Below are 18726 nucleotides of genomic sequence, written 5' to 3'. Positions count from 1 at the left end.
ACTTACAGGGTCTGTATTAACAGGGGAAAAAAATGGAGGCTTTTCTTTAAAACATGAAAGGATCAACTCAATGATTATCAAAGCAAAGTAGATGTAAAATGTGGTAAACCTGAACCTTTCATTTACATGGCCCTAGAGGGAAAAAGAAACACAGTAAATGATTGTTTTTATTGTACTTCCAGCTCACCCAACACACACACACACTCTCTTTTTCACAGCTTCTTTTGGCAATTCCTGTCTTCCTCTGCAGTTGAATACTGCAAAGTAGTTGCTAGCAGGAATTATCTTACAAAAATATGCACGTACTCTGTAAAGTGCCTAAGAACATGCTTCTCTCTGAGCTTTTCATTAAATTGTATCAAGTTAAAAGTGCTTATACATCTTCACTGTACGCAGACGCCCTCTGGATTCAGGGCTACATGACATCCTTTTAAATTACCTCCAGGGGTTCTTGGAAGATCATGTCTTAAGCATAGGAATTGTCAACCCAGATCAGAGAACATCCATTTACTTTAGTATCTTGTCACTGACAAGCAGTCAGTGTAAAATACTTTCAGAAGAAGCTGCAAAAAAACACTGTATTGCATAATAACAGCTCCATCTGCTTTAGAGATATTTCCTTTCCTACTCATGTGAGTCTGCAGTTGACTTAAAACTTCTTGCTGTGAGGGTATGTCCCTTATACAGCTCTTTCATACCCTAATGTAGTTGTGAACGCTCTCATTGTTCACTTTAAAATGTTTAAACCTTAAGTGCAAGAGAATGAATATTTGGTCCTCGGCAGTTGCAAGAACAGATGAAACATTACCCATACCCTTTCTAAGGCTCTGCACACGTAATTTTAAGTTGATTAAGGATTCAAACACTGATAGTCCAATATTTGTACTTATTCACCACTACTGCAGTTTGAAAATTGACTTTAAGTGGTGTTTGAAAGAGTCTCACCAGGATTGCAGCTATTTTGTGAAGAAGTTCTGCACAGATTGGCATTTAAGGTTCAATTCAATCTCTGCTGGAATATTTACAACAGCCTGCGTACAGAAAAATCCTAGCTAAAAGGATAATGCCGCTAATAGTTACAAAAAAGTAAGTATATAAAAGAAAAAGAAATCAGCAAACAGAATCAGCACTGATTTCACTGAGAAGCAATCACCTTAATGGTTGTCAAACACTCCTTTTCACTTCTAGCCTTTGATGATCTAATCTCTGAAGATCTGCTTTGCCCTACTTAGTGAAATTTGTTTCTGTGAGAAACATAACAGCTTTCTCACTGTGGGAGAACCTGCTATGTTTTCAAACAGGAATCATAACAGCCCAGGTTTCTTTCCTCTCCCTCCAACTTTCTGTTCTCTGTTTACAGCCTCAGTTGGAGTCAAAATGCTGTCCTCAGCACATCAGGCACTGACAAAAGAAAGCCTATGGAGCTGTATAATGTGGCCAAGCTGCCTAAGCAAAAAAGGAATGCTACATATTAAAATGCATCGTCTCCGATTACTACCCACCCCTATTTAAGCATGGCAGGGGAAGTGGGCTGCAAAAGGGAAAAGGGAAGGGAAAAAAAAAAAAAAGTCTGTTGTAATATATATACAGTGTTGGTGCAGCCCTCACATGTCTATCAGGTTTCCAGTATCGCCCTGGGCAAAGCAAAATCTGCTTTTTGACATTGCATGAGAAATCCCAGTTCCCTTCAAGTTACGCAAGTTTGAGTCAAGGCAATGGAACCAAACTTCTCTTTCTCTCTGGCAAAAGCTGGGCTCAGATCTGACTCCAAACTCGGTGATTCATTCCCTTCACAGAGATGTTAATGCTACATTTCCTGTTCTCCAAGTGCTAACAAGGATGGCATGTTACCTGTGTGGTTGTAGTCATGATCTTAGACCGGAAAGGCCCCACGGCACAGAGCACAGACAAAAACCAGAAGATAATGAGCACTCCAGAGGACTGAACTCCTCTCAGCCTTTCGTATTGAATAAGCAGCGTAGCTAACAGCTGTAAAAGTAAATACAGGAACACGTGAACACAATCCCGTCTCGTTGCTCCCCCTATTCACACTCTCAATTGGCAGCTATTACAGTCACCACCGACAACAGGACCTCGTTGAAATAAGGCCCCACCACAACTTCACAGAAGTCAATTGCAAAACCTCCTTTATCTAAGGAAAGCGGCGAATAACTTTATGAAATTGTTTTTACTGTTTTCAGAGCCTCATCTCCAGAATTCAATTTTTAAATGAGACTTTGTACCTAGGGATAGACACAATTAGATATTAGCTACAAACATTTTAAACAAACGTAAGAGCTGTGATTTCTCCAGTCCAGATGGACAATCATGACTTGTCTAGAAAACAAGAATTTAAAAAAAATCTAACGAAGGGAATTAAAAACTTAACGGGCAAATGTTACTGCTTTGTATTTCATACAACAGCTACAAGCCTGTCTGTCATCCCAGCCACAGCAAATTTGGTTTCTGTTTAGTGGAAGAACAACCACCAGATAAGAGAGACTGTTTTACGATGTCTAATACAACACTGCACAATGAACAAGCCATGCTCTATTCTATCATATCTCCCTGTTTAGGCAAAGTCATATCCAAATTCTCTCCACAGCTGGATCACAAGCCTGGAGAAACAGATGAGAACAAGGTGGGAGGCAGAAAAATCTCTCCGTTATAAAGATATTAATTTACATAGCTGAATCTACACGAGAGAGATATCTGTAACTGTGACCTTTTTGGTAAGCAAAATTTGCTTCAGTAATACAAGTAGTAATAATTCAGTTAAAAGAATAAAGGATAAGGCAATGAATGCAAAGGAACCCTTTTTCTCCTTCATCTGTCTGAGAAAGAATTATTCTTACTGGTCACAATAAACAGAAACAGCTACAAACCACAGTGATGCCAACGATCAACGGAGTTACAAAATAGACTGGTGGAGGCGTTCTGTTTTGCAGGAGCTCGTGGAAAGAGTAGAAGAGATCTGCCCAGCTCACACACCACAGCAGGACACCGAACAGCTGAAAGCAGTCAAACAGAAACAGCATTTGGTAAACTCATCTCCAGGGGCAGTCAAGGGCTAGCAAAACCATTAGGATTCACAGATTCCCAGCAAGACAAAGCTGTGTAAACAGAACAACACTGCTGTGTCGATCAGCTGCAGTCAGGCTAATGGAACTGTCCCACTGCACTCAAACCAAGGATCCTGTCTGAACTGCTTTCCAATGGATTCGCAAATACAACCAGTAGAAAGACTAACATATTTACCTGTTTTTTTTCTCATCCTATTCAGTTTTGATTGGAAACACAGGCAGACAGATTAAAGGCAGACATGTCCCAAAGCAGAAGCCTGGAATTTTTCACCAGGAATAACCCCAGTTCTCTCATACCCTATGGAAAGTGACTCGCTTGCTTTCCTTAGACCTAGCCATTCATAAATGCCATCTCTTAAGCACAAGCCACAGATGAAATCACATAGCTATTGGGTAGGCAGAGTGGTTTGAAAAAATACCTTCTTGTGCTTACTTTCACAGTGAGATAAAATTCTCCCTAGACCTACCTTGAGGTCTTTGTTTTGCAGCTTTCAGTGGTTTAAAGCTTAACTAAGGATGAAGCAGCATAGTTTTGGCTTAACAAAGGGGTGAATTCTCTTTTGCAATCAGCTCCTCTCTCTACCCAGAAAGGTGGGCTCACAGGATGGATTTCCTTACAGATGAGCTATCCTTTGGCATCCTTCCTCAGAAATCTGTACATACGCTGTTGTTTCCCATAAGCAAGTTCTTCAGTTCCCCCATAAATTAGAGGGAATTCTGTTTAAACCCTACTGCAGTACTTACTTGGATACTGAACTAATGCTAACACACTCAAAACTGCAAAAGGATCTTACCGTCTTGAACCTGCTCAACACAGAAAGCACGATGTAGCCTCTTTTGTTGTGCTTTAGGTAGAGAAGATAAAAGGGTAATGCAGTCCACAGATAAATGCTAGGGATCCACGCTAGGATGGTATTCTGGAAACATGGGGTCAGGTCTGGATTATCAGTGTGTATTGAAAGATTTGAATCCTGGAAAAAAAAGATGAGACATTTATTAATAGAGAAGCAGAAGCACGGCCAATTGGAACAGCTGCTTGAAGAAGTTGTATGCCAATTCTGCTGGAGTTAGCAAATGGCCTTAGTAAAAGCTTTTAAAAAATACCTATCCCAACTACTTGTGGTTAATCTGCTATAGTAAAGGGACTAAGTACAGTTTTAAATACTGTGTAAAACCTAGAAAGACAGACTTCTGCGCTCCTACATCTCAGAGTTGGACATACATTTATTTCACAGCAGACAAACCCCGTGTGTTTCTGTCTTTGCTAAGGCTTAGTTCTAGGTGCTGTTACCACGGCATTTCTCAGGCATTCCCAGCCTGGAGTGTAACTGCTAAACAAAGCTCTTGAGGCAAAAATCCTCAACTTGAGAACTCATCCAGCAAGAATGTCCAGCGCTGGAGAAAATGATCAGATTTAAAAAAACCCTCCATTTAGGACTAAAATTTTGTCCTTCTTACTCATATGCCTCCAACTATATATTCTAAACAAAGGTAAAAGGAATGTATTGTACATACAGGTAGGAATAGGGGTTTTCTTGCAAACGTTGCAAGCAGTGCTTTCCATCTGTGACTTTGGACACCACAATTCACATATGCAACTTGTACCTAAGGATTTGAATGCACCACATGCAAACACAGTTAACACAAGTTCAAGCTAAAATAGAAACTTCAGTACAGTTAAGGGGAACTTGGTTTTAATCAAATCAACTACAAATTCACAACTTGCATTTCGCCATCTGATGTGTCATCTTAAATGTGGTAGAGAAATACTTACTTGCAGGAAATGTAAAATTACTTGTTGTAGTATCATTAACAAGCAGATGATAAAACTAAGATATCCATAGTTCAAATATGCCTTGTCTCTGCACAAGAATCATCTATTTGTACCTAATTATTTTTGGATATGAGCTCTCAGTAGAAGTATGTTTCAGTTAAGCCAAACCACGTCTCCCCACCTCTTACAAATGAATAGTCTGAATAGGAATTCTTCAAAAGTATTTCCAGCCCTGCTTTTGTTTACCAATACAGAAGAGACCAAATGCCGAAAGCCACGGTTGATTTTAGGAGAACTGAAGAGCCACAATCTCCTGACAATTTTTTGATCTCGGTGAGGATCTGTCAGAAGAGACATGCATCGCTGCATCAGTCCACATACACATGAAAGAGCTCCTAAGTATAATGAAACTACAAAGCCTTGGCAGGTTGCAGGATGGTTTGGCTGAACTGTGACGAGTTTGTCACTCCGTACTTCAGCTTTGGCACAAATGAAACCCCTGGCAGTGGTGAAGGGTGGCACAAATCCATTAGCTGTGCATCTCAACTGCATCCTTTAGTGCTGCAGAGTTAGTGCCTCTGCAGCTGAGAAATGGCTCTTTTGGAGGCACGCAGGCACACAGCGTGGGCCGGGGGCATAAAAACATTCCCATTTACCTAAACAGGTTTATCCAGACCTAGGGGAACCTTCAGCCACAAATCAACAACACAGGGGCAATTACACTGCCATTCAAACACAACATCAAAACCAAACGAAACTCCAGCTTCACATTCAAACTATTTCTGTATTTTCCTCCAGCGAGCAGGTCTCTGGCACCAGAAAGGAAGATAACGTTTAAAGAGCACCCATTTTTGGCTCATCATCAAAACATTTCAGCATCTCTAACATGATAAGCAGCCCTAGCAGCTACCCTGCCTGGGGCAGGAAGATGCCCTCTAGAATTTTGGAGCTGAAGCTTATCTACTATCATCTATTCAACAAAATAGTAATTTCCTCTTTAAATTACATGTGGTTTAGCAATATCTTGAGCATGTTTGCAATTGTGCTCCTTTTGCTTGCTGGAAAAGGAAAGCTGAGAAAGAATAGCAATAACTGGGCACAGAATAAGACAAAGATTCTGTTTAAGGGAGAAGTTACTCGGGGGGGGGCGGGGGAAGTACTCTTAATTTAAACCTTTCCTATACGACCAAAATGTCCAGAAATTGCTTTCTGTCTGACAGCAACCTAGAAACTGCCCCAGATGTCCATTAACTTCGGACTGAACACAAGCTGAGTATTGTATCCAAGACACAGACTGTATGGCTGCCAAGCCATTTAAAGGTTTTCATTAACTCTTATTTAAACAAGGCAAAGGACTTGCATTTTTGAATGTATAAATACAGCTGGCCAGAAAACAAAAATTCTGTCCTAAAAAAAAAGAAACCACCTAAGATTTTGAGATTCGGTTGAATTATCCCTGAGAATAAAAGTGGAACCTTTCCAAAATTATGTGAAAGTACAAGAAGCAGCACCCACTCAATGACCAACAAGAGCCTACTACTTCCATGTAGGCACACGGGAAACAGGGATGTGGGCTGAAAGAAAAACCTACATCTAGGGGGTCAGACTTGACTACTGGCTATCTTGGGAATGTTTTCCCAAGTCCAGTTCCACCCTGGACCAGATAAACAAGCTTTCCTGGAACAAACCTGCTTCTGTAAAAAGTTTCCCTTTCAATGAATTGGTGTTTTCTGAGAGCAGACTCTTTCCATCTGTGAATACAATGAGAGGGGTTCCTGTTAGAAGACGCAGTACCTAAAACATTTAAATTAGTATAATTTCATGCAAATTACTTGCTCGCGCTAAGATCAGATCACAGTGGACTAACACTGCCGTGTCATGTGCCACGTAGTGGGGACTTTGCTATGAATTATTATTATTATTGGGAATCTGAAAGTTGCATTTCTTACCAAGCTGGATCTGTTTTCACCAAGCTGGCAGTTCCACTTTATGGCTTTATAAATCACCACACTGACAGCATATATTCCAACATCCACTCCGACCCTAAACAACTCACTTTGAGTCAGAATATAACACGAAGGCTCAATACAGTCTATCCCGACCAAGCCAACATTGTTAAATATTGCTAAATACCCTTCAATTCAGCAGTAAAGTTATGGAACTCCACCCCTGAGAACAAACACAAGAAGCAACGGTTGGAGGGACACACCAGCTCTTTAACTCCTATCTTTAAGGCTCCTGCTTTAATCTGGCTTGCCTTTCCATGTTCTGAACTCTGTCCTGGTAAGCAGACCAAATTTAAATGCTTCTTGTGTCCCATTTGTATTGAGGGTGAAAATACCCACCTTGGGCAGTCTGGGTTTGAGGGTTTTCTTTGGACTTGCTACTGAAAGAGGTTTAATACACAGATGTTGTACACGCGTTCCTTGGCTCATGGCTCTGTGCTGTCCTGAGAGCTGCTCACCTTCCTAAGTGCATCACAGCTCTGTCTCAGGTTCCCCTTCAATGAAAGCCCACTGAAAACATTCTGCAGGCAGCTCGGTGACCCCGAGCTGGGGGGGACCCATCAACAGGCATCTGACAAGGGGAAATACTCAGCCACACATGTTGGGAAACACGACTTTCCCCAAGAAACTCATCCCAGGGAAACTGTAACAACCAGCGTGTCCATCACAGCTAACATCGATGTCAGCTCGCTTCCGCACAAGCAAGTCTTTAGGGCAGTTATCTGTGACCTCTTCCTAATCCAGATTCCCACTGCGCTCCCGAGGCTCCTCCAGATTGCCAAAAGCTCAGTGACAACTGTCTGTAAGCAGCAGCATTTCCTTGGATGTTGTGTCATGGATCAGGTTGGAGGCTCTGCTGGTGAGATGCAGCATTGCAGAAATACCAGCCTGCTGTACCGAACCCCAAGACACACAATTTACTTAATCCTGTAATAATACTTAAATGCAATGCTAACATCCATGGGAAAAGAGATTAGAGATGCTTGTTATAGCTTCAAAGCAGATAAGGGGTTCCCCGGAGTCTAAAAGTTACAAATTAGTGGGGCTTTCTGTTGATCAGTTAAGAATATCATTGATATTGCCCCTTCCAGCAGCTTTCAATCATACCCTTCACTCCAGTCACAGTCTTTGGATAAACATGACCCTTGTAGTAACAGCCATTTGTGCAGTAGGACCTAAATTTAGATGAGCAGTTTTAAATACGTGATCTTCGTTTAAGGGAAGGCATTCAACAGGGGAAGCTCTGAGCAACATTAAATCTGCTCTAATACTTAGTACTTTCCCCTCTGGAAAAGAACGCTGCTATTGAAAAAGCCATCCTTAAAACTGATAATGCACTCAAAGCAAGCAAAAGTTCAACGCAACATATCTTGGTTTTCTGGCACATCATCCCTTACAGCTTTCAAAGAAAAGGGAACGAGGAGAAAGCCTGCAGCTAGGCTGAAGAACAGGAACCGGGAAATTCCTGTCTATCCCTTTCCCAAACCCCAAGGATGATGTTAAAAGAGCCTCCTGAGAAAGACCAGTTGGTGTCTGGTCTTAAGTCTAAACCAAATCCTACTCCACTGTAGAAGTTTAAAATAAAGTGCCTCACGCTAGCTTTACCCAGCACACGGCTGATGCTGCAGTAATGCTCCTCAAACAGCTGGCAATGGAAAGCTTCCAAACCCTGGGGAAGACTAACGATATCTTTTGTAGTCTCAAGCAGTTATCTTCATTGACTGGATAAATTAATACATGTTTCTCTCTAAGTTTCTAAAGTGCAAAAAGAACCGGGAAAAGCACAGGAAACACAAATTCATTCTTTATCTGCTGGGAAGGCGAAGGCCATTGCGTTGACGTCATTTGCACTCTACCCAAGGTTAATACATGCCATATCACCGATTCTGTGTCAGCTAGCACTAGTTGGCATGTTTTTAAGATTAAAAGTCAAATTGGAAAACTGGCTGGTAAGGTACACACAGAGAGTAAAAGACGGGAAGTCAATAACTGAAAGTAACAACGCTTCCTGCAGTAAATAAACATGGGAACTGTATCTCTCGTAGAATAAATTGTTAGTGAGAACTTTAAATGCAGAGGAGAATCTTCCTGCCTTTCTTTTGCCCCTAGTTATGGTAGATAACCCACCAATGAGTTTCACTTGCACAGCCTGGCAATAACAAAAAAAAGAGGAGGGGGAAAAAAAAAGGAAAGGTGGTTTTCTCTTGGCTGTACTGCACAGCCTCCTCCCACGCACAAGGATGGCTCTGCAGTCATAGCTCTGAACCACACCACCAAAAACTATCAGGGCTCAGTCTCAGCTACAGCACAGGCTTCATCTCAACCTCTCCGTGTCTCACCTCCCACTTCTAGCTGCTGTCCTTCTCCTCTGCTTGGTCCCTGCCCGTAAGCTCTTTGGGGCAAACTCTAGTAATCATTTTAGAGCACAAATGCAAACAAGTTCTCTGCTCCAGTCTTCTGGAAGGCTGACAGTTTCAAATGGCCTTTTCAGAGCAAGATCATTCGTTTACGTTTCCAAAGGAACAATTTCACCCTTACGCACAGGAGTAACATGCTGCATTAATCCACAGTGACTGCTGAACTGAACAACTCAATCCCTTCATATGATTACATGAACAACCTTTTTTTTCTTTTTTTTCTTTCCCCTCTTAAGGCAGGGCAAAAGATAATGATATTCTCCACTTCAACAACCCAACAATACTGCTTGGAGAAAGGTGAGGTTGAAAGGACATAAGCATTTATAGTACTGCATGAACCACACAGTTAATAACCCAACATAGTATTTTTCTGTTTACAAAGCACGCTGCAATGGTTATCTATTTTAGCAAAGGACATTCATGCAGGATGCTGAACTTTCTTTTCCAGCAGTAAAAGGATCTTTAGTGACTTATTTTAATCAATCAAACAGATCTTGTACAAGTTCATAGCCTATACGAGCAAGTTTATGGTTGCGGAGTAACTAGTCACATGTATTTGCTTGAGTTGAAGTTTCATGGTACAAACAGTACCAACCACGCAATGCACTTGAGAACTGTGGACCAGACACCCAAAAAATCAATGTACAGCCTTAATGGCAGGTGTTATACAAAACAGCAAGTTTCTCTTTCTTCTCCTTCTAGTTTTTGAGTTTTGAGAGTGTAAGTTCAGAGTGTCTCTGCCATCACGAACAAAAATGAGGCAGGATGAAAAAAAAGTACGTTCGTATTCTGCCACAGTCATACAACCCCAGGAAACGTGTCTTTCATAAAAGCATCTGTAGCTTAAGAGAGATAGTAAAGTAGAAGTTGACCACAGCAAATATCTGCACCTGAGACAACATGAGGTACGAATGCTCATAAGTCAAAAGCAGGATTGAGAAGAAAAGGAAACAGGGTCATTCTTTCAGCAGAAGAAAGTCCCCAACTGTCTTTTAGAATTGATCAAAGCTATATACTGTTGTAGAGAAAACTTTCTGTTAATTGCATCATCAAAGGCCTTTCCTATGGCCTTGTGCAAGTACAAATAAAGAAGCGGGTCGTTCAGCTCAGTGTGGTGACAGGTGTTGGTGAATAACCTTCATTTGAGCCATCCCATCTCCCTTCAGTTGAAAGGAGCAGAGTAAATCCAAGGATCATAAGGAACGTAGCTCAATTAAGAGGTAGGAACAGCTGAAACAGCTCCAAATGAGATGGTTCCTGCTTTATTTTCTCCCCTTCCCACCCTGACTCCTCTGTTTTAAGCTGTCCCATCCAGTTGGGCTGATGTACAATAATAATAAAAGGGACTGTCACCAAAAAAATGGTCATCAGCGCTGTTCTGACACTCCACTCCGCCTGCCTAGCAGGAGCTGGAACCGACAAATTGACTGCAGCAATAGTGAGATTTTAGTGTCTGGCCAAGGCCGTCTTTAACATGACAGTAGCGTGGGAGTTTGGTGGGGCAGGACACAAAGGTGACGTGCCATCTCAAATGCCCAAGGTTGGTCTTCAGCTGCAGGGACACTCATTAGGGGAGCACCAAGAAGTCAAATGCAGCAGCGGGCTAGAGGGCAAGGACAGACTCCAGGTGCTAATGAGCGTTAATGACAAGATTAAGCCTGGTGTATCAGTCACAGAACTGACCTAAGCTCACCTAACACAGACAAGTGTTACGCTGTAGCTATGCTCTGGGAGTTAATTTGCACAAACCGTACTCATCTCTCAGTCCGCAGACCTATTTATCTCAGTCATTTTTATTCAGAAAAAGAGTGAAATCCAGAGTCTGGCCCTAAACCAGAAAAAGAGCTTGCAAAGCACCACCAAAGGTAGAATCTTTGGGAAAAATCTGCTCCTATGCCTCCCCCCGCCTTCTCAGCTATTCTCTCGTCTCTTCCCTTCTTCTTAAAGTGAAGGTTGGCCATCAGTGTTGTTAAGCCAAAAAATTCAGAGATAAAGAAAAAATGGGATCAGGTGACTATGGAAAAGGAATACGTTAATCATGGAAATGGGAGCAAAGGCAGAACTGTCCTGGTACATTGCTCTACCCCAAATCAATAGCATGCACAGCTTCTATCCAGCACTAAGTGATGTGAACTTAGAGCTTAAAACTTGATTTTTTCCAACATCCAGGAAATCCCTGTTTCATGTCCATTAATCATTAACCATAAAAGAATCATCATCATCATCCAACTATGATCTGTACAAACACCCTGCAACTGAATCTGCCCGGCCAGTCCCGGTATGAGGAGAGCAGCACCATCCCTGAAGAACTGCTGTAAGACCAGAGTGCCCCAGTTGCAATATGCTTACAGTAACGGCGCTTCAAACACCCAAATGTGCCACAACTTTCAAACTTCACCACAAAGAGGCTTAGACATGGAAAGTGAATTTTTTCAAGTCACCAACATGTAAGCAAGAGGTAGCAACTCTGCATCAGGGCAGGAGAAAAAAAAAAGGAAAAAAAAAGAGGCAAACAGAATAGCATTGCTGCATATGAAGATTACCACTGGCCACAATTTTCCATCTAACAGATCTTCCAATAGTAAACTATTTCCCCCAGCAGATATACCTTGCTTTTTCAAAGGAGACAAAACATAAAAGCATTAAGTTTTTTACTGCTTTTTGTTCCACTTTGCTTGCTGTCACCTTTCCTTACCGTAATAAAAAGATGATATCCAGAACGTGGAGATTTTTTCCATGTTTCCAAATGTACATATTAAAAAAGGGAAATGAAATGAAAAAATTGCATGTGTAAGAAAGAGGTGGAGGAGATTCTAGAAAACAAGTCATTCATCGGGGCGGGGGGGCGGGGGGGGGGAAGGAGAGGGCGCAAAGGAAGAAATGAGAAGTATACTTTTCTTTTTTAATTGCACAAGTGTCTAAACATATTTCTGTATTCTCAGCAAGTTTGGAAACTAAATGACTTTGACATTTGAAACAAGCCCTGTGAAGCGGTTTTTCTTCTCTCCCTCCTTCATTTCTTATTCTGTTCTAATTCAAAGCTTTATGACACTGGCACATGACATTACTGTAAATGATCTAAGTTTTATTACATTGACTTCACCTCTCACGCTACCGTGAGATTAGCACGGGGACGAGGTGCCAGCTCACACAGGCCCAGCACAGAATCAAGGCTGCTGGTTGTACAAAAGCCCCATCGCATTCCTGGGAAGATCTCTGGCTGCTTGCCGCTATGCTCTCCTCCAGCTCAGCCAAATAACGTGCGACTGGATAATGGCCCATCATACTCGCGGCAGTATCAGGAGACAAATGGAGCATTAGCTTACTGGAAAAATCAAAGATCCCATTTAATAGGTTTCTCAAAGGAATTTTTTTAAAATTAAATTTTAAACAGTAATAGTCTCTTCATTTTAATACATTACAATTTTACACATGTAGAAAAGAAAGGATTACATCTCCAGTGGCACAGCAATTTGCCTACCAGGTAGGTTAGGCCCATCTCAAAATGCTTTATATTCTTAACTGTAGCAATTAAATAAGCTCCATTTTAAGGAACTCTTCAAGTGACTCAGATTTTGTTTCAAATACTATTTTTTTTCAGGAGGGAAACTTTATAGAATTCCTCAGTCCTAGACACTACATCTACCAGCTACGTCACTTCAGCTAAAACGGTCAGAGCTGTGACCAGGGAGAAAGAGTTGTGTTTGAAGCGGAAGAACATACACGACCTTGAGTTTTGCTACAGAGAAAAAGTCTCCTTGTGGGGCTTTAACACTCCATTAAAGCAAAGTGGGACCTCGCCTCCCTACAACAGGCTACCAGTTCCACACTATCTGCACTGTCCCATGGCATCCCATCCCATCCCCAGAAAACACATGGAAAGGAGGGACAAGCAGGCGTTTGTGTCCAAAAGGCCTTTGTGAGGCATCTCCCACAAAGTCACAGTGCACCTGGGCAAAAAAAGATTGTTCTCCCCATGGGTGTTTTTTTTTCCCCTACAAATCCTTTTTCCTGGAATTCCAGAACTGCAGCCTGGAATTCTAGAAGGGACTCAACCGTGCTGGTCAGATGCTGGTGGTGACAATTTTGTCAGCTGTCCCATTCTCCTGAGAACTGTATTGTTTGTTTGACGTGTCAGTTTGAAGGAAACGGCAATGACTGCTTCCCTTGAAAAACATGAACAATCACATTCACGTATTCTGCTGAAATGAATGTCATTTTCACGAGACTCATTAATTGATGCTGTCATTGAAGGGCTCCATAAATCCTTGACATTGGCAGCTTTCACTGGCATTAAGTTTTGCTCACAACTCTCAAATCCAGACTTTGTCTTCCCTAAACAGATTCAAATACAGTCTATTATGCTGTTTACACAGAGATGAATGATAATAGGGCCTGGGTAATACTCCAAATATAGTGATAAATATTTATACTGCTCTTGACATTGAGAATCTGAGGCCCAAATCCTTTAGCAATAGCTTCCATGCAACTTGATTCAAGAATCTTAAAATCTTGGAGGATTTGAGCTTGAGTACTTAATTGCTTTTAAGTTCAGGATGTTACCAACACAGCTACCCTTTGAGAGAGCATAACTTCATAGATCTGATGCCTGAAGAGACTATTAAAGTATTTTGATGTCCTACCTAATGTGAGAAAGAACACAGATATCTGATGCGAATGTCAATAGTGAAGAGATTTATAGAAGTAGGACTCAGTCATCTGAAGTTGGACGCAGTTAACAAAGATTATGTGGAGATCTGTATCACATTTATAAACTGTGAACATTCTGCATTTATCACAGTGTGGCAGAAGGGGAAACTAATATATAAACAACAGCCAGTCTGGACCATACCATCCTACTGCAGAATCCGTCCTTTGCAATGACCTGCTAAGACCTTTTGCTTTGCACTTCCTCTCCTGGAACTAATTTAGTTGAAAATATAATGGAATAATTGAAATTTGATGTACTGTTATTAATTTTGGGCCAAATCACTTAAGTTGTGGGGCTTTTTAAATAAACTTGTACACATGTTACAAGAAGTACATTGTTTGTCACCTTCCTTGAAAGAAACATTTCGTCCTTACTACAACTCTATCCTGTTGTCTCAAACTACAAAAAATTCAAGCATGACGAAGCAAAAGGGGAAATTCTGCAGAGGGGAGGCTGGTGTCACTTTGAGCTGACAGAGCAGGAAGTTGCATTCCCAGAGAGCAGTGTGACTTTTAGTCCAAGAAGACCAAAATTTCACAGAATGACTCAAGGTGAAGGAATATCCGCAAACCTAAAAGTTAATGGGGTGCTTGTATGAGACTATCTCAAAGACGGAGGTATTGTTTACTTTTGAGAGTTGCGGCAACTTCCTGCTGAGTTACTCAAGAGCCTCTGGACAAAGAAGGAGCCAGCACTCCATGTGGTACGGGGAAAAAGGAAAAAAAGGCATCTGTCAGGGTACCAAGACACAGGATAGACAAGGAAATTGAGCTCTGTGGGCCAAGCAGGATCAAAAGGAACAAGCCTGGATCTCATCCATAACTGACTAGAAGTTGTGGTCTCTCCTTTGAAGCGCTGTATCACCTGTCCTCCCATTTCCTATTTATGCTGTTAAAAAAAAAAAAAAAACTAACACCACCAAAACCAGAAGCTGCTGCTGCTGCTTAAGCCTAGGCACTTAGTCTGTCTGTAGGCTAAGATGTTTATATGACCCATTGTCCCAAGAGTACCCAAGTACTGCAGAGCACTTAATGTTTTATCCTCACAGCAGCCGCAAGTGCCTTTTCTTACCCAGAGTCCGAGCCACAGAAAGACAACGTGTCTTTACAATGGAACAGAATTTGGTTTTCCAAGCTCATGTTGTTTAGTCACTAGGCCAAAATGCTTTTGGGGCAAACTCTCCCTAGAAGATGACTTTGTTCTCCTCTCAGAGGAACCGCACACGTTCTACTACAGTGAAGGGCATAAGCAATAAATAAGTGATAATTCACCAGTATCGGCTTCTCAAGTACAGAGATTGTGGGTCACATTAATTGGCACGCCTATCTAGCACACTTTCTATCACATAGTAAATACGTGACACAATAAGTAGGAGGTAATTATGGGCAATAGTAAATAACACACCTAAGGACTGCCTTGTGTGGGTATGCACTATCGCATTCATCTCTTCCCAAAAGGCATTTAGCATGGCAACACTGCTAGGAGATGTTAACAGTTAGCTTTGAATTCTCCATTGAAGTAGACAGTATGTTTCTAAGTGTTCAGATGAAGAGATTGCTCATACTGCATTTTGAAAAAATAATGTTCCGGTTGTTCCTCTGTATGTATAAAATATCCACATTTGTATTAGTGATTTGCTGATTGCACGTTCAACAGGTAAAGCAATAGCTGGAAGTCAAAAGCTTTTATGGATTTCTACTGTGACCTACAGTGTTTCCTTTAATTTCTTATTTCTAAAATGGGTTGAACAGGAAATTATTTTGCCTCTGCACAAACACAAAAACCCCAACCTGTTGACATTTCCAGCGAAATTCCCCACGCTGCATCAGGGTAAAGAGTTGAAACCTTAACACTTTTGATAAACCAAAAAAATCCAAGATAAATCAACCTTCTGTTAAAGTTGATATATTTCAATGTAAACATTTTCATGAGCTAATTCTGAACCGTTTTGTGTTGATTCTGACCTCCTTTTAACAGAAAAGTATTGTAGTTGGTTTAAACTCCAAAACAAAGAACTGTTTAAATTGGAACAGCATGTTTCCTTTCGCTCTGAACAGTTTTAGAACTGACACCAGTATGTCATTCAGCTTCCAAAAATATCTAGATTTTCTTTGACAAAAAATGGGGAAAGAGTCTAAGTTCATCAGCTATGGAAAAGCAAACATTAATACTGGTTCTCCTGTTATCAAGTTCTTGATCTGAAATGCAAAGCTGCACAACATTAGTTTGCATGCACAGGCCAGTAACTGCGTTTCACCTTGTTCTTCCTTCTTCAAGTGCACAGCAGCACGAGAAACCCCAACTTTTGTGGACATATTTCAAAAAGAAGCCTCTACCTGCATTCTTCTGGAACAGCATTTTTGCACAGCAAATCACTTCAAGGTGACTGTCATCTACATTTAAGTGACTACACTTAAAATCTCTCATAAAATCAGTTCACTCCTGTTAGCAGAGAAAATACCACTGGCTACCAAAAATAGGGTATAAGACTCTTGGCCACTGAGTCCAAACTGCCGGTCACTGGGTTACATGCTCCATTGCACACAGTGATTGAGTACCATTTTTAAAAATACTTAAACAGACGGAAGGTTGTTCAGACTCTAAACAACTTTGGATCATTCCGAAGAAACAGAACAGGTCTACTTTTATTAAGCAGTTTGCCCATTTGCTTAAGGAAGATTGCTCGCCTCTTTTCAATGAGTCTCCTTTTATTCTTTAGTAATACTTTATTTTGAGGTATAAGGATGTGATAATTACACCAAAAAAAGAAGTTTCTGGGGAGCCTTTTAACACATGCCTGACATCTTCCTTCATGCACTCAAACAGAAAATGCACTGTCTCCCAATCCAAACTACCATATTTCAGATCAGCTGGAGTAATCACATTTGCACTATTACTTTGAGCAAGGCTGAAGGTATAGTTTCTATTACTACTTATGCTTTGTTAAACACATTTAGATCTCTTCACCATTTATGCTGAAAATAAATGTTTATTAATTAAAATCCCTTCCCTGGATTACCTTTATATTACTTCCTGCAAATTTAGTTTTGAAAAGTGGTGACAATATTAAAACCAGGATACACTACCTGAGCTGAGCATATACCAGACACAGCATCGCAAAGGGTATTGTGCTTGAGCTTCATAGTACTGCAGAAAGTACAGAATGATACACTTATTTCATACTGAAAGCCAGCAAAACTACCTAAGCATTTTACACTAACATATCAACAAACTGTCATCAGGAGCTTTGGCCACGAAGAGCAGTTGCACTAGGAGCCTTCCTTGAGAAGCTAAGACACGTGTCTCGAGGCAGTCAATACACTAGTGAGCAGTGTTGATCTGTTTGTGCTTGTTCCTGTTCTGAGTGTTTATAGTAGAAATAAGAGGTAAAAATACTTGTTTGAGCAAGCTTACCTGACAACAGTTGTAGCAGAGAGCACGCAGAGCGCTTGTAAATGAAATCTGACGCTGAACAAAGACATGTAACCAAGGGGCTTAGGAGCCTAAGTCCTCTTTTAAAAAGTAATGTCAAGACAGATTTTGAAAGATAATTAGTTATCTGAAGATGGAGCTCAACATTAAGTCCTCATAGCCAATTGCTTGTGCTGTCCTCTAATAACTTTCTAGCAGTCATTCATCTTGAGACATTCCGTTTCATTCCTGCTTATCTTTTTTTGAAAAAATCTCCCTTGAGCTACATCAACGTTAAGAGAAAGGCATACGCAAAAAATTGTGATTTTTTTGGAGGGCGTTTCCAGACTCACCATACATGCCCAAATCCCCAAGGCTTCATACCGTCTACAGTGTCTGCCTACACGGCACAGAGGGATGCAGCAGGCTCCACCGTGGGGAACTCCTGCGCCAAGTCCTTGTAACAGTTAGCACTTACACACTTCACCATCAGAGCTGACCACAGCAGCAATTTCCAAACTTTTCTGCTTACAAACCCAGCGTCTGCCGCAATCGGCCTCTCCAGAAGGCTGACGGCTCCAAATGCTAACATAAGTCACCGCAACCCTCCGAGGCTTGTGACCACCCGTGGCTGCCATGAAACCATCACTCTTTACCAGCAATAAAGCACTTAAGAGGGAGCACCTTCCTGCTCATCAGGGGGGTTCTGAAGAGCAGCAGCGACACTAAGACAGGACCCCTCAGAAGAAGGATCGCTGTGAGGTCCAGAGGTGGAGTACAGCTGTGAGGGAGCGCCACAAGAAACGCCGCCTCTCCTGCGGGAGCTGTGGCACGGCCGGGGGTCTTGTGGGGTCCCTTTGCAGGGCCTTGGCTCTGGTCTGGAGATGCTGAATGGTGAACAAGGTGCTACCGGCCCTTCTCCTGGTCCTGCTCCTCAGCCCGGAGGAGCCACCACAGCCGGCGGGCGAGGGGGAGACGCAGCTCAGCCCCTCGGACGCCGCAGGACCGAGCCCTCCCTGCCCGCTCCGGCTCCTCACAGCGGGGGCACGGCGCTCCTCCTCGCCCCGGGGCAAGCCCCGCAGCCGGCCCTGAGGGGGCTGGTCCCCGCTCCCCTCCCCGGTTGCTCCGCGCCAACTTCCCCATCCAACTTTCTCCACAGCCCGCGGGGCGGGAAGGGAGGGAGGAGGGAGGGAGGCGGCCCCACCGGCCGCGCCGCTTACCCAGAAGCGGGACCCGCAGAAAGCCTCCATGGCCGCAGCAGGGGCGCAGAGCCTCGTCCTAGGCCCACGCCAGGCACCAGAGGTGGGGGGAAGAAGCCGGGCTC

The 18726-nt window shown here is 42.2% G+C and overlaps 1 protein-coding gene across 2 annotated transcripts in view; it reads right to left on the bottom strand.

Annotated features, from left to right (window-relative positions):
* ABCC3 (ATP binding cassette subfamily C member 3) overlaps positions 1-18726 on the bottom strand; it is a 50498-nt gene extending 31772 nt beyond the window's left edge. Inside the window, exons 1-5 of one of the 2 annotated variants that reach the window (XM_054221816.1) lie at positions 18623-18726; positions 3878-4054; positions 2886-3011; positions 1852-1989; positions 7-132 (exon numbers count right to left, since the gene is read on the bottom strand). In XM_054221816.1, the coding sequence (XP_054077791.1) occupies positions 7-132; positions 1852-1989; positions 2886-3011; positions 3878-4054; positions 18623-18652 (597 nt within the window). In that variant the 5' untranslated portion in view covers positions 18653-18726. Of the gene's footprint in view, positions 1-6; positions 135-1851; positions 1990-2885; positions 3012-3877; positions 4055-18622 lie in introns of those variants that run through there. The other variant, XM_054221817.1, reaches the window with a different exon arrangement.

Source organism: Rissa tridactyla, chromosome 15, assembly GCF_028500815.1.
Source record: "Rissa tridactyla isolate bRisTri1 chromosome 15, bRisTri1.patW.cur.20221130, whole genome shotgun sequence".
Classification (NCBI taxonomy): Eukaryota; Metazoa; Chordata; class Aves; order Charadriiformes; family Laridae; genus Rissa; species Rissa tridactyla.
The sequence above is the reverse complement of the archived record's forward strand: the minus strand, read 5'-3'. Positions and strand labels throughout refer to the sequence as shown.